The sequence below is a fragment of the Lepidochelys olivacea genome, assembly GCF_965140295.1.
Source record: "Lepidochelys olivacea isolate rLepOli2 genome assembly, chromosome: 10".
NCBI classification, from domain to species: Eukaryota; Metazoa; Chordata; order Testudines; family Cheloniidae; genus Lepidochelys; species Lepidochelys olivacea.
In genome coordinates this window covers 30,026,464-30,047,413 of record NC_140420.1, presented here as the reverse complement: position 1 = coordinate 30,047,413, position 20,950 = coordinate 30,026,464, and the positions used below count along the sequence as shown (strand labels likewise).

At 44.7% G+C, this 20,950-nt stretch overlaps 1 protein-coding gene across 1 annotated transcript in view; it reads right to left on the bottom strand.

Moving 5' to 3' along the window:
* LOC311527837 (ectonucleotide pyrophosphatase/phosphodiesterase family member 7-like) overlaps window positions 1–16,626 on the bottom strand; it is a 46,692-nt gene extending 30,066 nt beyond the window's left edge. The window contains exon 1 of the mRNA XM_084642226.1: window positions 16,339–16,626. Coding sequence (XP_084498352.1) covers window positions 16,339–16,594 — 256 coding nt within the window. The 5' untranslated portion in view covers window positions 16,595–16,626. The remainder of the gene's footprint in view (window positions 1–16,338) is intronic.
* Between the last annotated feature and the right edge of the window lie 4,324 nt (window positions 16,627–20,950).

The window sequence follows — 20,950 nt, the reverse complement described above, 5'->3', positions numbered from 1 at the left end:
TTGGTTAGAGCTGTATGGTAATTCCTCTGAGGCTATATCAACAGAACTGCCAGCTGTTAGGAGAGCATAAAGCAGGCCTGCTGAGGCAGTCTGACTTGCTGGTGAATTCACAGTATAGCTGGGAACTGTGCAGCCTGGAAATACCTTGGCCAAGAGGGAGAGAGATGCATGTTTCTGCCCAAGTCAGGTGACTGCTGGGGAGCCAGAAACCTGACAGTGGGTGCCCTTGCCAGACCACAAGGGGTAAATAAAGGTGTAGTTCCCTTGAACAGTGAAACAGGTATTTTTATTCATTCCTTATTCTAACCTGTTCTGTAGTGTTGCTGTGTGCAGATAAACTGCTCCTGTGCTTCACCCCTGGGTGGTTATATTTCAGTGAGGGGCAAAGCGATTTCTATGCCCCCTACGTACCGCTCTCGCATGATCAGTTACATTCATAAAAGCTCTTTGGTTTGCAAGGTGTTGTGTTAACAATGACCTTACATGTATAGACAGTAAGCCTAAATTGCTTTTATTCTTGCTTGAACAAGATTTGTCAACAGAACTGGGGAGCACTTTCATCCCATCCTGACTGACTGGGTGTAGATATTGGAATAAGGGAAAACAGGGCAAAGTATAAGCTGCAGCACTTAATGGGAAAGGTAGCTCAAGGAACAAGCTAGGTGAACCAGAAATCAGCGACAAGCCATTTAACTATTCCAATTTCATCTGGGCATCCTGAGTTTAGGTAACAGGGAGTTTGCTGTTCCATGCTCTCAGAACTGTCAGGCTGTAATATTTTGGGTTTATTTTATAGATTTGTTTGCTGTCTTGAAAATATACGGTGGGCATCTATATCTGTGGGTAATTATATCAGACACCTGCCAAATCGTATTTGCTTGTGTAATGCTGCACTTCAACAGAGATCAGGAGACAGGTCTGTTCCTGCCTAGTTTTTCTGTTAAGAGGGAAAAAAAGGAGGAGAATGGGGCGGGGAGGGAGGCAAAGCAATTCTCTAATTTTCCATCTTGTATGTGGAAATTAGTCATCCTAGAGCTAGGCCATTTTGATGGATGGAGGGCCTGATCCTGTGAGGTGCTGAGGGCCTCCTGTGTGTTGCTGGGAGCACTCCGTTCCCATAGATCTCAGTGCCATCTTGCAGGATGCACTCAGCAGCTGGCAGGATGGGGCTCTGAGTTTCTGAAATACTCACTACAAGGTAAAGATCTGTCCTAGATTTTCCAAAAGAGAGTAAGATATGAAAGACAAGAGAACTCTTTCCCCCTTCACTCCCCAAGGCTTCCATTGACATTGTCTTGTTTAGAAGACAGTCCTATTAAAAGGATAATAAGCAGTGCATTGTGCAGCAATTAGCTCGGATGGTGGATTTATTTAGGGCCAGATTCAACTGGACTATTCTTGGATTAAGGGATTACTCAGTGTGAGTAAGGGTGGTAGAATGTGGTTCTTACTGTGGCAATGTAAAGAGGACATAGTGTAAATGAGAATTAGTCTCTCCATCATTAAACTGATACTGTTGTGTTGCAGTGAGACATCAAGAGATGTGAGTCAGACCAGTAGAACCCAGTAGACTACATACTAAAATCTATGATAAATGAGGATATTCTGAACATCTGAGTAAGCATTCAATTCCAACATCCACTCAGTGACAAAGAAACAGTTTTACATCTTCTTTCAAGCATCTGTGTCCTTCATCCTTCCAACTTCCAGCAATGCAATGAACTAGAAGACTCAAAACATACAGATGATGAGCTAATTCTTCAGAGAGAGTGCAGCCCAAGTGGCATGGCAAAAGGATCTCACATCAAAGTACTGTAAACATGTACTTGAGAATCCAATCATTGAAAGTGCAGGCAAATCATAAAATATTAACAGCTCAAGATAAAAGAGCACAACTGCCTCCCAAACAAATAATGTGCTATACAAAATCTGTACACCTGGAACCAAAATCTCTGACTCCAGACTCAGTCACAAAGGAAATGGGGAAACCACAAAAGGAAAAGCTAGCCACAGCTGCTGTTGTGGATCCCGTGGCTTCCAGGCTATGGCACATCAAACTCAACTCTGAGCTGCTGCTTCTTCTCTGTTGCTTCTCCTTTTATTGGATGCAGGGTGACTGGGGAACTGTCTATCAGCTTATCCTGCCCAAAGAACAAAATTGTATCCCCATGGTCTAGTGGGTTAATGGACAAGGTAGCTGTCAAGAAGTTACTGTAGCACTTTTTTGGGGTACATCTACACTTCAAACACTACAACGGTGTAACTGCAGTGTTTAATGTAGACACTACCTACGTTGATGAGAGGGGTTCGCCCATTGACATTGGGAATCCACCTCCCTGAGAGGCAGTAGCTAGAATTCTTCCATAGATCTAGTGCTGTCTATACTGGGGGTTAGGTCCATCTAGCTACATCCTTTGTGGTGAGGATTCTTTGTGGTGAGGATTCTTTACACCCCTGAGAGTTGTAGCTATACTGGTATAAGTAAAGTCCTAGTGTAGACTGGGCCTTACTGTGATGCAGCTACTTAGAATAAGCGAGTAGCACATCAGCGAAATTCTCAGTCTATATTAAACTGAGAGGCATCATTAACAGCAATGAGAATGGAGGAGTAGTATAATAATGATACACAATGGGCTTAGAAATGCGAGCAGGAAAGAATAAAAGGACATTCAGTTTCGGAAAAATACAGCCTAATGTATGTGTAGAAAAATACTCCGAAACAAAGAGTTCAATGGGAGGAGGAAAGCTGCAAGGCAGTAATGCTAAAGCAGATCTAGACAGATGACTACATATGAGTTTGCAATGTGATAGGCCAAGCTGCTAGTGACCTGAGATCCTGATCCTATGAGCTGCTGAGGGGCTCCTGCAAGGTGCTGAGCACTCTCTAATCCTAGTGAAGATAACGAGAGTTCAGGGCATTCTGAACCTTACAAGATGAAGCTCTCACTGGGTGTCTTGTTAGAGGCTGTGTCCACACCAGCAAATGTAGTGTCTGCTCTTCAGTATCGGTGCAAGACTAGACAGAGCCCGGGTATTTACAGCATCATGTCCTGGCAGGACTACGTAACCTGACAGTAGAAACACCTGTCTGATCTACACTTGTGCTGGCATTGTGCTGTTGCCCAGTGCAGCTGCATCAATTCTGAAAACAGGCACTAAGGTCTGATTTGTGCAAGTTGTCTTCAGTGGGGCTCTGCACAGGCACAGAAGCTGACATGTGCTAGTGTGAGGATGCACAGAACGAAGCCCTTAGCTAGGAGCCCAAATAACAGATAAGAATGAAAATGTACATCTAGATAAAGAGCAAGGGAACAATACATTGACTGAAGTCTTATGGGCTCCCACCTCAAGTACTGTCCTGGAAGGACATGACTATCCCATAAGAGCAGCCCTATTCTAAAGGAAGCAGAGAATCCATTTCTAAAATAGCCAAGTGTCAAAATATCTCCTGCCCACAGTTAATCCAGAGTTGGAGAAATGTAAAGATGCTCTGTTATCATAACAGCTGATAGATATCAAATTGTCCTTTGAAAGAAATAACCAGGGCCAGCCCTAGGTGTCGTGTGGCCCAAGGTGGAAAACGTTTTCAGCCCCCCAACCCAAAAGACATAAACAACAAAACAATCCCTCCCCCTTCCAAAATGGAAACTTGGTGCTCCTAAACGTGATAAGGTGTTGGTGCTCAGGGTGGCTCCCCTGATCATCTGCCCCTACGGAGGCCTCTGGTAACATTTGCTAAGGATGGCTGATGCGCAGAGAAAGAAGCATGTTTCTCTCTGCCCACTCATCCATCTACTGGATGACTTGGAAGAGTTATCCTTTCAAGTAGATGGGAACAGACAGTCACAACTGAATTCCATCTGGCCATTGGGTATGCTGTCTATATGAATGTTGACATTTGGCAGTCCTTTTGCATAGCCTGCTGTAAAGATTGGGTCACTTTGGTTTCTGGTTCCTATCACTGCTACGTTAGCTCTCGTTTTCTGTCCATTTTCCTTTCTTTAATTTGGGTGGTGGTGGTGGGGTTGTGCTGATCAACCACTGTCAGACTTTGCTTGGGGTGCCATTAGGGGAAAACAGCATTTGTCCTGAAAGGCTTTAGTTAATTGTTCACTATGCTACAATGCAGGGAAATGCAGCCCCATTTAATGCTGTGTGAGAGTAGAACCAAGAGGCCCCAACAGAGATCAGTGACCAGCACAAGGTCACATGGCAAGACAGAGTTGGGAATAGAACTCAGCTCTCCTGGCTCCCAGTCCTCTGTCCTGACCACTAGCTGACCCTGCCTCCTCTAGGACTCGTCCTCCCTTTCAAATAATGACTGCTTCCAAATATCTGTATCCTTCATGTGGGGGACGAATCCTGCCTTTTGAGCCAAACAGTGCTAGAGTCAAACTGGTGTGAATGACTGCCCAAGGTGCAGGACAATGGAGAGCCAAATGCAGTGTCTATCAGCCTGGTTTCGGGTGGGGAAGCCCCAGACTAGTGCAGGAAAGGTGTGGGTCAGAGAAGAACAATGCGGAAGATTGTGGAGAAAGTTACATGGCTCTGGACTGTCTCCAAGGCACATGTGTGCCTGTGGCTATGGAAAATGCAGTGGATGGCTCCATAAATCTTGCTCACCTTCTCTCCTTGTTTCCACAGTGCCCCTGGTATGCAGACAGCCATGAGAGTAGCCTTACATCAGCAGGGCTGAAGAGTCAGGGAGGAGCCCATAAGCCACACTCATTGAACTGTGCTAAGCTGCAGGACCATAGGCAACCAGCCTCAAGCAACCACCAGTGAAAAGCTCCAATCCAAAGCAAAGGAAGTAAGGACCAGGGTGTCACAAAGCAAGATGGCAAAAAAGAGCCGGATAAAGGGAGAAGAGGAAAAGCTGAGAAGAAGCGGGTGAAAGAACCAGTCAGAAAAGGAGAGATGAGAGAAAACAGTCAAGAAAAGAGATGGTGGCAGTTGTGTTGGGGTAAGGAGCAAGGTGATATGAGAGGGTACCCGTACATGAATCCATGGCAAAGGTAAATCTTTTCTGGTGGAACTGACCACTCAGCAGTTTCTAGAGTCTAAAAGAGGCATAAAGCTCCTTGTTTTAGTTCTGGGAACATGTGTGTGAACCCTGAACATCGTTTGCATGTTCTAAAAGGGCCTTGGCTTGCCTTTATTCCTCCTTCGTGAATTGAGATGTAGCATAGTGATGATGGATCACCAGCAGCCTGAGGAGATGCATATCTGGTTGAGTGGTTTTTTGAAAATGTCCCAGTTTTGGGACTTGGTGACTGATTGCTTGTCATTGGCCATTTGCTTCCCCTTGTTTTGTGCTCTCCTACTGTAAAAAGTGTAAAGGCTGCCTTGCTTGCTTGCTTGCTTTTTGGTGGCTTGAGTCACATATTTCTAGGTTTCTAAAGGAGGGAGCAATGCATTATTTTCAAGGTTGAACCTGGTACAGACCTTCACTCAGGGACCAGCATTTCTGCACATAGGCTCCTTTCAAACCCATTGCCAAATCTTGTACACTTCTGTTTTGTTTTGCACACAGCTATGATGGTGTTGGTAATACTTAGCCTGCTAGTTACTATCATTGATTCTAGTCAATGAATCTGTTTATATATGCAGTTAATAAGCCACCTTTTTCTACTTACAACCCTGCTCCTTCCAAATCTCATTCTCCGGCTGGGCATGCTCTAGGATTTATTAGCTATTATGCCAGTTGCCTAGCCAGCAGTGGCTATGTGTGTGCCCTGATGTAAATGCTGCAGCTTGGCCTGTCCTGCTCTACAGAGTTTAACTTGTTCTGCCTAAAGAGGTTTTCAGGGACCCATGCATGCATGTAATTTGCTCATGTGGTTCTTAGATTTTCAGAGATTGGGCTCTATGGATCCCTTCCCTCTTCAGAATAAAGATTATTATTATTATTATTTTATTTTATTATTTCGGTATCACTTGCTGCTCTAGGACTTTATTTCTTCACTACTAGTTCCACTTGAATATGGGATATATTACGGAGAGGGAATGACCAGTATTCCTTTGTTCTTCTTTGTGTCCGTGATAGCACATGTTTCATTACAGTCTTCACTTGGCACCTTTTTGATCTTCATTTAATTTCAGGGATTTTTCAGTTGCAATGAGCTGCTCCTGCAGGAGTGTGCTAGCTGAGTGCTTTTTACAGCTCTGTCTACCTAGGATTCTAAAAACCATCTGCTGTGGCTTTAATTGGATTTGCCAGCAGTAGCGTAAAGTTCCCTTGTTGCCGGTGTCTGCTGCAGCTACTGGAGTTTTTGTTTTCACTTGGATTTTTTTTTTTTTTTAAATTTGAGGCCCCTCTGACCTACACAGTGTATGTGTGCTATCAGTTGGTCATTCTAGTATGAGGAAGCATTGTCTTCTCCTCTGTGCTAGCCTCCCTGTTGGTCTACACTGACTGAGCTCAGAGCTAGTTGTCTGCTCGCTGATATTTGCTCCATGTTGGAAGAAGTCATTTTGGACAACTTCCAACCCATTTAAACACAGTGGGTTCAAAAATCGGCCATGGAGTGGAACTTCTTAAAGGTGTGAGCTGTGGTTACACTGACCAAACTTAGTGAGGGAACACAGTCTCCAGTTCTCATTTCACCTATCAGTTACATTCATGATAACATTTAAAGCACTTAGGACCCAATCCAAAGTCCACTGCAGTCAGTGAGAGTCAATTAATTTCCAGGGGCTTTGGATCAGGACTTTAGATAGCAAAAGTGACGGGCGCTTTGTAGTTACCCTAAATTAATAAACAGATAAGTAGAGCAAGAAGAAACTGTCAGCCAAGCAGAAATGGGCCACAGCTGCCACAACTGGATTAAGATGTGGATCAAAGTTTCTGGAAAGCCTGGGAGTTTTCAAATTTGGGTTTCTGGTTTGTGCCCAATTACAGGCCCAGCCATGCAGTCTTCGTGGACCCAAATCTCTGATTAACTTCAGTGGGAGATGTGGATGCCCATAAACGACACTGGAACAAAAACTAAAAGCAAAATTCAAGGGTGGAGGTAAGGGTGCAAATTCCCAAGGATGATACTTCAGTAGGGGGCGGATGACCCTATAGTTGCCTCCTGTCCTGCACCTTTCTTTGAGGCACCTGGTGTTGGCCACTGTCTGAGTCAGGATACTGGACTAGGTGGGCCATCAGTCTGAGGCTGACTGACAATGCCTATGTTCCCAAGTTTCTCATGATGTAATGGGAACTAAATGGGCCCAAATTTTTTCTGGCATAATTCTGCTTGATTCCTTTATTCTTTTATCCTCAGTTTTGTATGCTTTAAAAGTCTCTCTTTGAACATTTGAACCAACTCACTCAAGGAAAAAGTTGTTCAACCTTAGTACAACAATAGAAAGCATTTTTCCAGCACAAACTCTATTGATTGTTCTTATTTCTAAACCTTTTTCTTGAAAACAACTGTATGGAAATTTTCAGCACTGTTAGATGGCTTCATGCTGTTTGTAGTGGCTAGCTCCCTACAGTACAAAGCTATTTAATTTCAATGTGTACTAGTAATAATCTGTATGATCATAGAATCTAGGAGCCCTAGGACTCCTACAGGACCCCATTGAACTAGGCATTGTACAAACACAGCAAAAAGACAGCCCAGGGCCAGATGAGCTTACAATCTAAGTTTAAGAAAAGACCCAACAGATGGATATAGACAGATGGGGGAGTGAAAGAAACCAATGAGACAATGCTGTTTAAATACACAGCACAGACATAGGGTGGGGGGAAAGGGTAGAACACACAAGCAGAGTGAACAGTGTGATGGTAGCAAATGTCATATGAGTTACATTGGCTTTCTTGTGCAGGTGGTTTACTTAGGAGGAGATCAACTAAAGGGGAAGGGAAGATGGGTGAGGGGGATGGCAGGGGAGGAGTGAAATTGAGGTGAAGACTGGGAGAGAATTGAAGGGGGAGGGTTGGAGCAGACCACCAATCAGCGCAGGGCTGAGAAAGTTGGAGAACATTGTAGTTTGCACCAGACTGTCCGGCCTTGGTACAGCCATGGGGATGCTATGGTGTGAAGGTTTGCTGTAAATGTGGTATATCCTGACTTTAGTAAGGCTTTTGATACTGTCTCGCTTGACCTTCTCAGAAACAAACTAGGGAAATACAACCTAAATGGAGCTACTATAAAGTGGGTGTATAACTGGTTGGAAAACTGTTCCCAGAGAGTAGTTATCAGTGGTTCACAGTCATGCTGGAAGGGCATAACAAGTGAGGTCCTGCAGGGATTGGTTTTGGGTCCGGTTCTGTTCAATATCTTCATCAATGATTTAGATAATGGCATAGAGAGTACACTTACAAAGTTTGTGGACAATACCAAGGTGGGAGGGGTTGCAAGTGCTTTGGAGGACAGGATTATAATTCAAAATTGTCTGGACAAACTTGAGAAATGGTCTGAAGTAAACAGGATGAAATTCAATAAGGACAAATGCAATCAGTGGCACATACACAAAATGGGAAATGACTACCTAAGGAGTACTGCGGGAAGGGATCACAAGCTAAATATGAGTCAACAGCGTAACACTGTTGCAAAAAAACGCAAAGATAATTCTGGGATGTTGTGGTGGGACAGCTGCTCCACACCAGCAGAAGAAAGGTTAAGGCAGGCTTGGGGAGGCTGTGCAGAACCCTGCCAATCAGAAAGGGTTCACTGGGAGAGCCAATCAAGAGAAGGCTTGCTGGAGCAGCCCATATATAAAGGGCTGCTCAGCAGAGTTAAGGCAGTCTCTCCCTGGAGGTCAAGGACTGTCTGCTGAGGAGCACCAGAGAAGATACTGCACGGCACGGCACGGCACGGCACGGCACGGCACGGCACGGCAGGGCAGGGCAGGGGAACAATAGAGGAGCTCTTTGCTGACCATGGCCAGACTGAGGCCCTGAAGCAAGGGCTGGGAAGGTGCTAGGCCTATGGGGGAAGTGCCCCAGGGAAAGTAGGCAGTGGGAATAGGAGGAGGGACAGCAAGAGGCTGCCAGCTATAGGGTCCATGGGCTGGAACCCAGAGTAGTGGGCAGGCCTGGGTGTCCCCCCTTCCCCACCCCATTTGTGAATGAGGTGTGGCCTAAATCCAGACTGCAGTTTGCCCCCGAAACCAGGGGCTAGACTAGAGACTGCAGTTGGCCTCTGAGACAAGTGGAAGGACTGAGGACCACCTGTCAAAGGCAGTGGGCTGGGGCACAGCCAGAGGGCCATGTCCCGAAGAGGATGCCACGGTCCAGGAGTGCTGCAGGTCCTGATGGTGAAGGAAGTGGAAGTAAAGGCGAGTGAGTAAAAGCACCCTGGTGGTCCAAGAGAGCTAATTCCCAGCAGGAGGCACCACAGCAGTGAGTTGGCACCACTACAGATGTGTCTTGCTTTCAACACTCTTGCTAATAGAAGAAGTAATTCTTCCGCTCTACTCAGTGCTGATTAGGCCTCAGCTGGAGTACTGTGTCCAGTTCTGGGGGCCACATTTCAGGAAAGATGTGGACAAATTGGAGAAAGTCCAGAGAAGAGCAACAAAAATAATTAAAGGTCTGGAAAACATGACCTATGAGGGAAGATTGAAAAAACTGGGTTTGTTTAGTCTGGAGACAAGATAACTGAGAGGGGACATAATAACTTCAATAATTTTCAAGTACATAAATGGTTGTTACAGGGAGGAGGGAGAAAAATTGTTCTCCTTAACCTCTGGGGATAGGACAATGGGCTTAAATTGCAGCAAGGGCAGTTTAAATTGGACATTAGGAAAAACTTTCTAACTGTCAGGGTGGTTAAGCACTAGAATAAATTGCCAAGGGAGGTTGTGGAATCTCCATCACTGGAGCTTTTTAAGAGCAGGTTAGACAAACACCTGTCAGGGATGGTCTAGATAATACTTAGTCCTGTCATCCGTGCAGGGGACTGGACTAGATGACCTCTCACGGTCCCTTCCATTCCTATGATACATGGGGACAGCATGGAAGGCTATGCAGGATGGGCATGAAAGGCTGTAATTTACTGGGGTGATAAGAAGGGTCTGATCTTAAGTCTACTGAAATCAGATTATGGAGACTTTTCTCTGAGCTTGGCATCTCGAGATGGGTGAGCAGATCCATTCAGCAGGCTCTAACGTGGAATAAGAAAAAGACACCTGCCTTTCAGTAGCAGTCCTTGGCTATTCCCCTCCCTGCCACACATCTTCCCTCTGAGGTCACAATTTTCAGACACTCGTTGCCACAGCGGCAGAGCTACTAGGAATGACACCTGGATATTGCAGGTGAAGCAGCAGGGAGCGCAGGCAAAGGCAGGAAGTGGGCATTTTGCACCTGTCTACTTATGAAACAAACAAACCCCCACCTGGAGATCCATGCATCATTTATGGAGACACGTGGGTATCTGAAAGCTTCAAGAGTTTAATCTTGTGCTGCAGAGAGGCAGGGCTGCATGTAAAAAAGGGGTGAACAGAAGAGGGAGAGCAAGAGAACCTAATCCTGTAATAATAAGAGCGATGTTACCTCACTATTCCTGCCTTGAAGCAAGAGAGGATTACTGAAGAGAGGAGTGTCCTGTTAACACAATGGGAGCATACACAAACCCATAATTCCACCTCAGATATGTACATTCTCCTCCCTCTCTCTGCCATTTTATACTTTTGCCCTTGAGAGTAGGGGAGGAAGCATATTGCACAGTGTAGAAAGCCATGCTTAGCTCTGAACCCTCTTTCTTTCCACCCCCACAAGCCCTTGGGATCAACATCCTTGCATACCATGCAAAGGCTTGCAAGATGCAAGCCCTGATAGAAACAATCCTACAATGAGACTCTGGAGGGAGTCTTGCAAGCAGCTGCGGATCCTGCCTGGGATGGCTTGATGATCAGCCACTAGGTGCAGCCCTTGTTCTGCCGACACTGCCCAGTGTGTGCATTCTGTGGAAGCAGAAAATCTGAAATTGAGAGGTGGGGGTGGGGGAAGTATATGCTAGAGGGGACAAAATCCCCTCACACTTACTTTTTGCTGAAGTCTGCCTTATATATATATATAATAATGTTCCCCTCTTCACCTGTCTACTTTCTTGTCTATTCAGCTCAATCTTGAAAGATGTAATTGACAAAATTATAATATCAGGCGTGATACTTTTTGATAGCTTTTGTCCAAAACTCTGCTGCAATAGCTTCTTATTTTCAGTTGATTCATTGGGGGAGAAAATATATGCCACTCCATTAGAACTTTCCATTCACACACCATTTACTTGACAGGATTTTCTTAGCATCACAGCATAACTTATCCTTACTGCTATTCAATCATTTTATAATAAAAACCGAGATTGCAAAAAATGTTCATTGTCGTTACTGGTGATGGACCAGTAACTACTTCTCCATGAGGGGGATGGAGGGAGGAAGATCAAGGATATATTATACTTAAAATAAGGCTGATGTGCAGAGAATTGTTTTGCAGTCAGGAGGAGTCTGAATGGAATTCATATAGTAGAGGAGAGTGTCCGATAATACAACGGTCTTGGATCTGTAATCTGTCCCTTTGAATTCACTTCCCCTTCATTTAATTAAATAAATACTTACTTACTGTAATAATGTCCTGGGGAATATCCCTCCAGATTTCTGACTGGGACTTTGGAACAACTGAAGAAGAGACTCCCTGCTTCAGGCTAGAAGCCAACCTCTAATGGATGGGGTTTAGTGAGGAAAAATTTCCCTAGGGGTAGGTTATCCCACAAACGTTGCTTGCAGGGTTTCTTCCACCTTCCTCTTAAGCAGTTGGTCCAGCTGTACTTGAATCTGATGGGACCTAACTACAAGTGTCTCCAACCCTGCCCCCTTCACTGTTTCCCCCTTGCCCTACAGTCCTCCATTCCCTCCCCATACCTTTTCCCCTCCCACCAGCACCATCCTCGCTCCCTAGCCCATCTGACCCCTGGAGGCCCGCAGAGCCTGGCCTCTGGTAGTGAGGTACCCTAAGCAGGAATGACTCTGGTGGAGCTGCAGGATTCAAGCTCCCAGCAGTGGGACTGGGGTTGATCTGAAGGGGAGTGGTAGCTGTCGTGGTGCTGCCACTGCCCAGGGAGCTGGCAGCACCCCGGGGCTGCTGGCAGGTTGAGCCAGCTGCAGGGATGGTCTGGTGTGGGTGTCCCATCTCCCTTCTGTGCTTCTGCATGGGATGGCGGTGATAGACCCCCAGGCCCACACACTCTGCTCTGACCCTTGGGCTCACATGGCTGGGTGCTAGATGTTCTGGGAGAGGTGGGGAAGCTGCTTGGCCTTATCCCAAAGAAGGGGCGTCTGAGTGAACCATTGCTGGACCCTGGTCTCTGAGGAAGGGTTGGCTTCCCCAGTGAGTGGGGCCCAGCTCATCAGCTCCTGTGGGTCCTGAGCTTCCATGAGGGCAAAAAACACTGATGCTCTGGGCATGGATGCCCCCACCTGAGCCTGCAGTGACCTCCATGTGTCTACCCCTAGCTTCCCAAGCAAAACTAACACTCAACAAGTGTCGGGTTTGGGTGCGGGATGAAAACTGTGCAATATTGGGTCTTGCATCAGGTCTGGATTGGCTGTGGTCTAGTTGGATTCATGTCGGGTTTTGAAATTAGGTCTGAGCAGACCTTTACTAGATATGCCATTGCAGTGATAATTTCTATATTCCAATGACTATCCCCAGTGAATCCATCCCAGATTTTACATTTAGGCCAGTATTGGCTGGAAATGGACTTTGGAAATTTGGTCAGTGCTGCATGGATCAGATGTGATCCAGGAAACCCAGCTTTCATACCCCGTACTGAATATCCGTTCCTTAGTTCAAGGTGATCCCCAGTAGTATAGAGCATCACACTTATTACAGAAAATTAGAAATTGATGTTGTTACTATTTTCTCCATTCTAGAAGAAGAAGATTGCACGCATACAGCAAAGATTTCGAAGCACTGCACAAACATTGCATAAATCAAGTAACTTGCCACAAACCAATAAGAGTTTTTGCCTGGATGAGGATTTCAGTATCGGGTACACAGCGAGTCAATGGCAGAGCAGGGAATAGGCGCGAGGAAGCTTAAATCTCATCTAAGCAATAGATTGCACTTTGCCACAGGATGAAAGTAATTTGTATTAAATATAATTAATTGATCACAAATTAATACTAATTAAATCAGTTCCTGGGTGATGTGTTCACTCTGATGATGTTCTCTTTAATGAACATATTTCTATACTTGTGTAAAGTAATTAAAATCTACTAGGTGGTTTTCAAGCATATCTATTCATTTTAAATAATGCTCAGTAAATAACGAACACAGATAAACAGCATGTAATTGGTTACTGAACTTCAAAGCTACAATTAAAACTACTTTGTCATTTTTCTCTTTGCGCCTTTCTGAGCCTCACACCCCTGTGAAAATGTAACCAACAGCATTACTCATCACAGTAACTGATGCTTCCTTGGGGTGAGGTAACTGATAATCTGAGACCTTGACCTGTGAAATTTCATCAAATTTAGTCCAACTGAAGTTTGCGTCTAGTTGGACTTTTGCATGCCTGAATATAAGGGGCAGAATCAGCGTGCTTGTATGACAGCTGCTGGCAATGTAAACCCCAGCATGGGGCTGTAGCAACAGAGAACCCCTTTAGTGGTTGGGGAGAGGCTGTAGTTCTACAAAGCAGCCATAACCTCACCTCCACTGCAGGTGACATAGGATGAGAAGGGGACAAAGCCACGGTGGCTCATGCTGTCCTTACTTAGTGCATCTCCTTGCCACATATATTGATAGAGCTGGATTTCCCCCCTACCGCCATGAGCTATGTCTGCTCCTCTTTGTGTGGCAGTGATGCCATCTCTGTGTAAAATCACCCTCCTATGGAGTAGGGAGCCAGGTTGGTGCAGACAGCTAACATTTCCCTGAGCCATATTCATTACACCCACTGCTATTGGTCAGGCAGCTTGCCTCCTGTTCACAAAGTTGTTGTTGCTACCCCGACTGGCTTAAAACCTTGTGGAACATTATATTCTTCAGGGAATACAGAGAACAGTGCTGCAGGAAACAGCCGTGGTGGCTTCTTACAGTAGGTGACACTCTTTCCTCAGAGCTGATACCAAACCAATGCCCCAGGGTGGTGCTGGGGGTGCTACGGCTCCTGTAGCGGCCAACTTTCTGAGGAGATGTTAAGCTGGAGACCTAACCTCCTGTGGTCACTAATTTTCCCATGTCACTTTCGCATCAGAGTAGGAACTCTGCTGTCTTGGCCAAATTCCAACGTGGGTTAATTCTATTCTGGTGTCATAAAACTGCCCTGGCAGTTTAGTTGCATCTGGTATCATATTCTTCATTCCCTGTCCTATGAGTTGCGCCTATTGAGAGTTTTATTATATATTATTTGTTCAATATCAGTGATGTGCTCAGTGCTGCAAAATGCCTGCCACGGAGGCGCTGACAACCTGGAGCCCACAGTTGTCTCCATTTCACTGCAGAGGTGACGACAGTTCAGTGGTGGGTGATGAGGTCTCTGCAGGTAACTAGCATATCAACATGTAGAGAGCACTTTGGGCTTTGAAAGTGAGATATACGTTAGTTATGATTATTTGTGTCTCAGGAACAGGCTAATTTGGCCTTTCATAGTAGAAAATAATGACATTATTATGGGCCTTATCCACACAGGAATCACTGTGGATTTGCAATATTGCTCTTTATTATCTAACTCATCAGTGAGAAGTATTGGTCATTAATAACCCCCTCCTCACCATCCTTCGCTAGCATCTCTTCTGCACCAAGGCAGATCCCAGCTAATGTCAATGCACAAGGGCCAGCAGTAGCAGAATCTGGTGTAGGATTGGAGCCAAAATACAGTCTCCCTTCAATCTCCTCTTTGTCCTCTCTTTTTACACGTCTGAAGGTTCACTGTAAGCAAATCTGTTAATTAGTAATTGACCCTAAAGAGCAAATTTTATGGTGGTTTACATCAGGAATATCCTCTGGATAAAGGCACTGCCAATATTTTTATTTTTATTATTTTCCAGTCATAGATATTCTTTATCACATTAGGATAAGCCGGGTCATGTTACTGTCTGTTTGCAACACACAGAACAGTGAATTCTGATAAGCTTTCCATCATCATTATTTTATTGCAGAAATACAAGTAACTTATTCATTTAAAAAAATTGATAGCTGGACAAAAGTCCAAGGCTTCAGAAACTCTAATATAATATAAAAAGGAAATGTAGATCAACAGGCGCACAAGGCTAAGTATTTTAGTTTTTGGGTGAATTCTTTTCTGTTAAATTTCAGGGCAGTGAGCTGTCTACAACCCTAGACTGCTATGAAAATCTGTAGCCATAGTGAAGGAAGATGATTGTAAATAATAGTAATGAAGAGTATGTCTAAATCCTGTAAACTGATTAGAAAACCTCAGCCTGTGATATTTATGCTGCTTTCTAGAACCTTCAGTTCTCAGTCTTTTCTTCTATTTCTTGGTGCTTGTTAATTTAATAAAGGTACAATTCTGTCTTCCTTTGAGCCCATCCAGTGCCGGCGGAGTTTAATGAGGGCTGTATTACTGAGGGCAGAATTTAGATTGTAATCCGTTTTGGGTCAGAGACTGCTCTTACTATGTGCATGAACAGTACAGCCATGCTTAAATCCAGCCCACAGGTGCAACTAAAATAGAGGTAATAAAAATCACAATTGGGCTTGATGTTTTCAAGTATCACCTTTTGGTGATATTCTGCCACTCAAAATTATCTCTATCAGATAATGCAATGGTCTCTTTTCTACCTCAAAGGTACATGAATACACTTGGACGTTGACGGAACAGTGGGGCATTGTTTAAGAGAACTGCAGCATTTGGCTTACAAGGGTCACCCTCGGTCAGAAAAGATTAGTGTCCCAGGGACTGAATTAGAGAGAGAGAGAATGAAAATGAAGGAGTCGGTTTGTTCTTACATAGAGTTAAAGTCCTGCTTCCCTCAGCTGCCAAGTCCTTAAACCTTATGAGTACAAGTGAAATGAACACGTAATTAAAATGTTTAGCTTGTGCTAGAGAATGCTCCAAAAATAAAATTAAAATAAGAAAATCAGCTGATAGATGTTACTAAATGTAGCTGTAGCTTATTCCAGAAGTAAATGCAATTCCTTCACAGTGAAAAATAAGGGAAAATTCCTTCGATTCTGTGGGAATGCCTTCTCTAATGGGCTGTGTGCAGGGGTGGCACTGGGAAGTGCAGTTTTCTAACACAATTAAACATTAAAGCCTTGTTCAATTTTTTTTTAACGAAACCTTACAATGCCTTCAAGCTGTTTATATCTGATCTTCTCACTGCTACGCATAACAGCAGAGAAGAGAACGCAGAGTGCGCTGGCAGAACGGGACCTACCGGTGATGATTGTGAAATGCGATGGGGAAGTCATGGTCACGAAAGGAGGTGTGATGTACTCAGCCTTCACTCCCTGCTTCACCAGGAGATCCATGTTTGGGGTATCGACGTCCTGGTCATAATTCCAACGGAATCCATCAAAAGAAACCAGAAGGAGTTTGTTAGAGCCCTTTTCCTTCTCATTTCTGCCAGCTGGATGGCAGGTGAATGGCTTCAGGAGGATGAGCAGAAGCAAAAGAAAATGAAGGGCCTTCATGCTGGGAGAGCTCACAGCACAGAAATCACATGCCCAGGTTTTTGCTTCTGCTTTTCTTCCTTTCTTATCGGTGGTCGACGAGCAAAGTTCAGGCCCGATAAACCTGTTCAAAGCTGTATCCTTGATAGCGTATGGATTTATTAAAGTAAAACCATCTGGGCAAAGGTTTTCTGAAGAGATTAGTGATTCTGAAGTGCCTCAGTTCACGGGGTAGCTGACTAAGTATCTTAAAAAGGGGACTGGTTTTCACAGGATGTGTGTTCAGCACTTTCTGAAAACCAGGCCCTGTAGCAGGGTTGGCCACCTCCTAAGCACCCCTTCATGGCCTGGGGTGGCCCTGTGGTGGCCTGCGTCAGTTTCCCCTCTGTGGTAACCCCAAGGACTTTATGTCAGCCAGGTTCTCTTGATTACATAATACCCTCCTGGGGCCTGTGTATTACAAAACATAGTGGGAGCACTCTGCAACAGAAGTCCCCAAACATAAGAAACCTCTCAGCTTTTGTGCCCCCAGAGGAATACACTCACAAATAGCACAGGGATGTTTTTACAAGCCCTTTGAGAATTTGATCCCTTGTTTTTGCCATTAGATTTGGATTCTCAGATTAACTTTACCTTCCAATAGCTGACTAGCCACAGTAATAATATGCCAAGTGAGTCTTCAGGAGAGCCCAGCCAGGGAGGAAAACCATAGTTCTCAGAAGATGAGAAGGTCAGTAATTAAAGCTGTGGCTGCTCTAGGAAAGGAGAGAGGAAAAAAAATGAAACTGCCAGCAATGAATAATGAGAAATCTTTGATGAAATTAGTGATGCAGAACAGATACTTCCTTCTTTCCTCCAGAGTCTAAAGTTTTAACTGAAAATGAGTTGGTGAGGGGCAAGAGTGCTGAGAATCTAAGCCCCACAGAACTAGGCACAACAATCTGGTTAAGCAGAGAGAGAGTGAGTTAAAGGACTTTAGTCAACCTGGCAATGAGACTAATTTTATCATTGCTATTCACCTATATGTTCTCCTGGACAGCTAATGAGCCTGTATTCTTATAAAAAAATCTTAAGGTAGAGATGAACATTTGAAAAAATAATGAGTTTGAAAAAATAATAATTGGGGAGACCATGTTTACCAGCTTCCTTTAATAAACTCACCTGTGTAATGACAGGTTTCCGAGTAGCAGCCATGTTAGTCTGTATTCGCAAAAAGAAAAGGAGTACTTGTGGCACGTTGGAGACGAACAAATTTATTTGAGCATAAGCTTTTGTGAGCTACAGCTCACTTCATTGGATGCATTCAGTGGAAAATACAGTGGGGAGATTTATATACACCGAGAACATGAAACAATGGGTTTTACCATACACACTGTAATGGGAGTAATCACTTAAGGTGAACTATTACCAGCAGGAGAGTGGAGGCCGGGGGGGGGACTTTTGTAGTGATAATCAAGGTGGGCCATTTCCAGCAGTTGACAAGAACATCTGAGGAACAGTGTGTTGGGGGGGGTAAACAAGGGGAAATAGTTTTACTTTGTGTAATGGCCCATCCACTCCCACTCTCTATTCAATCCAAAGTTAATTGTATCCAGTTTGCAAATTAATTCCAATTCAGCAGTCTCTCATTGGAGTCTGTTTTTGAAGTTTTTTTGTTGAAGTATTGCCACTTTTAGGTCTGTAATCGAGTGACCAGAGAGATTGAAGTGTTCTCCAACTGATTTTTGAATGTTATAATTCTTGACTTTTGATTTGTGTCCATTTATTCTTTTACGTAGAGACTGTCCAGTTTGACCAATGTACATGGCAGAGGGGCATTGCTGGCACGTGATGGCATATATCACATTGGTAGATGTGCAGGTGAACGAGCCTCTGATATTGTGGCTGATGTGATTAGGCCCTATGATGGTGTCCCCTGAATAGATATTTGGACAGAGTTGGCAACGGGCTTTGTTGCAAGGATAGGTTCCTGGGTTAGTGGTTCTGTTGTGCGGTGTGTGGTTGCTGGTGAGTATTTGCTTCAGGTTGGGGGGCTGTCTGTAAGCGAGGACTGGCCTGTCTCCCAAGATCTGTGAGAGTGATGGGTTGTCCTTCAGGATAGGTTGTAGATCCTTGATGATGCGTTGGAGAGGTTTTAGTTGGGGGCTGAAGGTGATGGCTAGTGGCATTCTGTTATTTTCTTTGTCGGGCCTGTCCTGTAGTAGGTGACTTCTAGGTACCCTTCTAGCTCTGTCAATCTGTTTCTTCACTTCAGCAGGTGGGTATTGTAGTTGTAAGAATGCTTGATAGAGATCTTGTGTTTGTCTCTGCCTGAGGGGTTGGAGCAAATGCGGTTGTGTCGTAGAGCTTGGCTGTAGACAATGGATCATGTGGTGTGGTTGGATGAAAGCTGGAGGCATGTAGGTAGGAATAGCGGTCAGTAGGTTTCCGGGATAGGGTGGTGTTTATGTGACCATCGTTTATTAGCACTGTAGTGTCCAGGAAGTGGATCTCTTGTGTGGACTGGTCCAGGCTGAGGTTGATGGTGGGATGGAAATTGTTGAAATCATGGTGCAATTCCTCAAAGGCTTCTTTTCCATGGTGATGAAGATGTCATCAATGTAGCACAAGTAGAGTAGGGGCATTAGGGGACGAGAGGTGAGGAAGCGTTGTTCTAAATCAGCCATAAAAATATTGGCATACTGTGGGGCCATGCGGGTACCCATGGCAGTGCCACTGATTTGAAGGTATACATTGTCCCCAAATGTGAAATAGTTATGGGTGAGGACAAAGTCACAAAGTTCAGCCACCAGGTTTGCCGTGATATTATTGGGGATACTGTTCCTGATGGCTTGTAGTCCATCTTTGTGTGGAATGTTGGTGTAGAGGGCTTCTACATCCATAGTGGCCAGGATGGTGTTTTCAGGAAGATCACCGATGGACTGTAGTTTCCTCAGGAAGTCAGTGGTGTCTCGAAGATAGCTGGGAGTGCTGGTAGCGTAGGGCCTGAGGAGGGAGTCTACGTAGCCAGACAATGCCTGAGATGATGGGGCGCCCAGGATTTCCAGGTTTATGGTGCTTGGGTAGTGGATAGAATACCCCAGGTCAGGTTTCCAGGGGTGTGTCTGTGTGGATTTGTTCTTGTGCTTTTTCAGGGAGTTTCTTGAGCAAATGCTGTAGTTTCTTTTGGTAACCCTCAGTGGGATCAGAGCGTAATGGCTTGTAGAAAGTGGTGTTGGAGAGCTGCCTAGCAGCCTCTTGTTCATAGTCCAACCTATTCATGATGACGACAGCACCTCCTTTGTCAGCCTTTTTGATTATGATGTCAGAGTTGTTTCTGAGGCTGTGGATGGCATTGTGTTCTGCACGGCTGAGGTTATGGGGCAAGTGATGTTGCTTTTCCACAATTTCAGCCCGTGCACGTTGGTGGAAGCACTCTATGTAGAAGTCCAGTCTGTTGTTTCGACCGTCAGGAGGAGTTCGCCTAGAATCCTTCTTTTTGTAGTCTTGGTAGGAAGCTCTCTGTGGGTTAGTATGTTGTTCAGAGGTGTGTTGGAAATATTCCTTGAGTCGGAGGCATCGAAAATAGGATTCTAGGTCACCACAGAACTGTATCATGTTCGTGGGGGAGGAGGGACAGAAGGAGAGGCCCCGAGATAGGACAGATTCTTCTGCTGGGCTAAGAGTATAGTTGGATAGATTAACAATATTGCTGGGTGGGTTAAGGGAACCACTGTTGTGGCCCCTTGTGGCATGTAGTAGTTTAGTGTTCTTTTTCTTTTGCAGAGAAGTGAAGTGTGTGTCCACATATCTATTCAGGGGACACCATCATGGAGCCTAATCACATCAGCCACTTGAAGCAGTAGGCTTTTTCAGTCTAAAAATAAGAGCTCAAGCACCATAGCTAAAGGCGGCCCCTACAGTCCTCTCTGATTTAGAAAGCCTGGAGGGACAAACACACAGTACATCTAGTGGGAAAGGTGCCATGGGAAAGGGGAGCGTATACAGGGAGGAAATGCAGCCAAATGGTATCCTTTCCCCCATTGCACAGAGCTGAATACATATTCACAGAGGTGAATACTGTGATCAATTCCATGTGAATTCTGGTTTGAATTTTTAAACCAATTGGCTTCAGCTGTGAGTGTGTTCCTCTTCATGTTGCTTGCTTCTAATATTCTAGCTAGTGAGCTGGATGACAGGAATGCCTGTAGAACCAGCTCCTTGTCATGAATATTCCCAGAAAGCAAAGTCTGGAGTCATAAGCACATAGAGGAAACCTGAATTTAAGAGTTCTGCTTGTCCAATCAGGGAACAGGAATGCACTATGTGACTTGCATGCCCAGCAAAAAAACAAGCCTGAATTTCAGCTACCATTGAACTGCTTGTATATAATCCTCA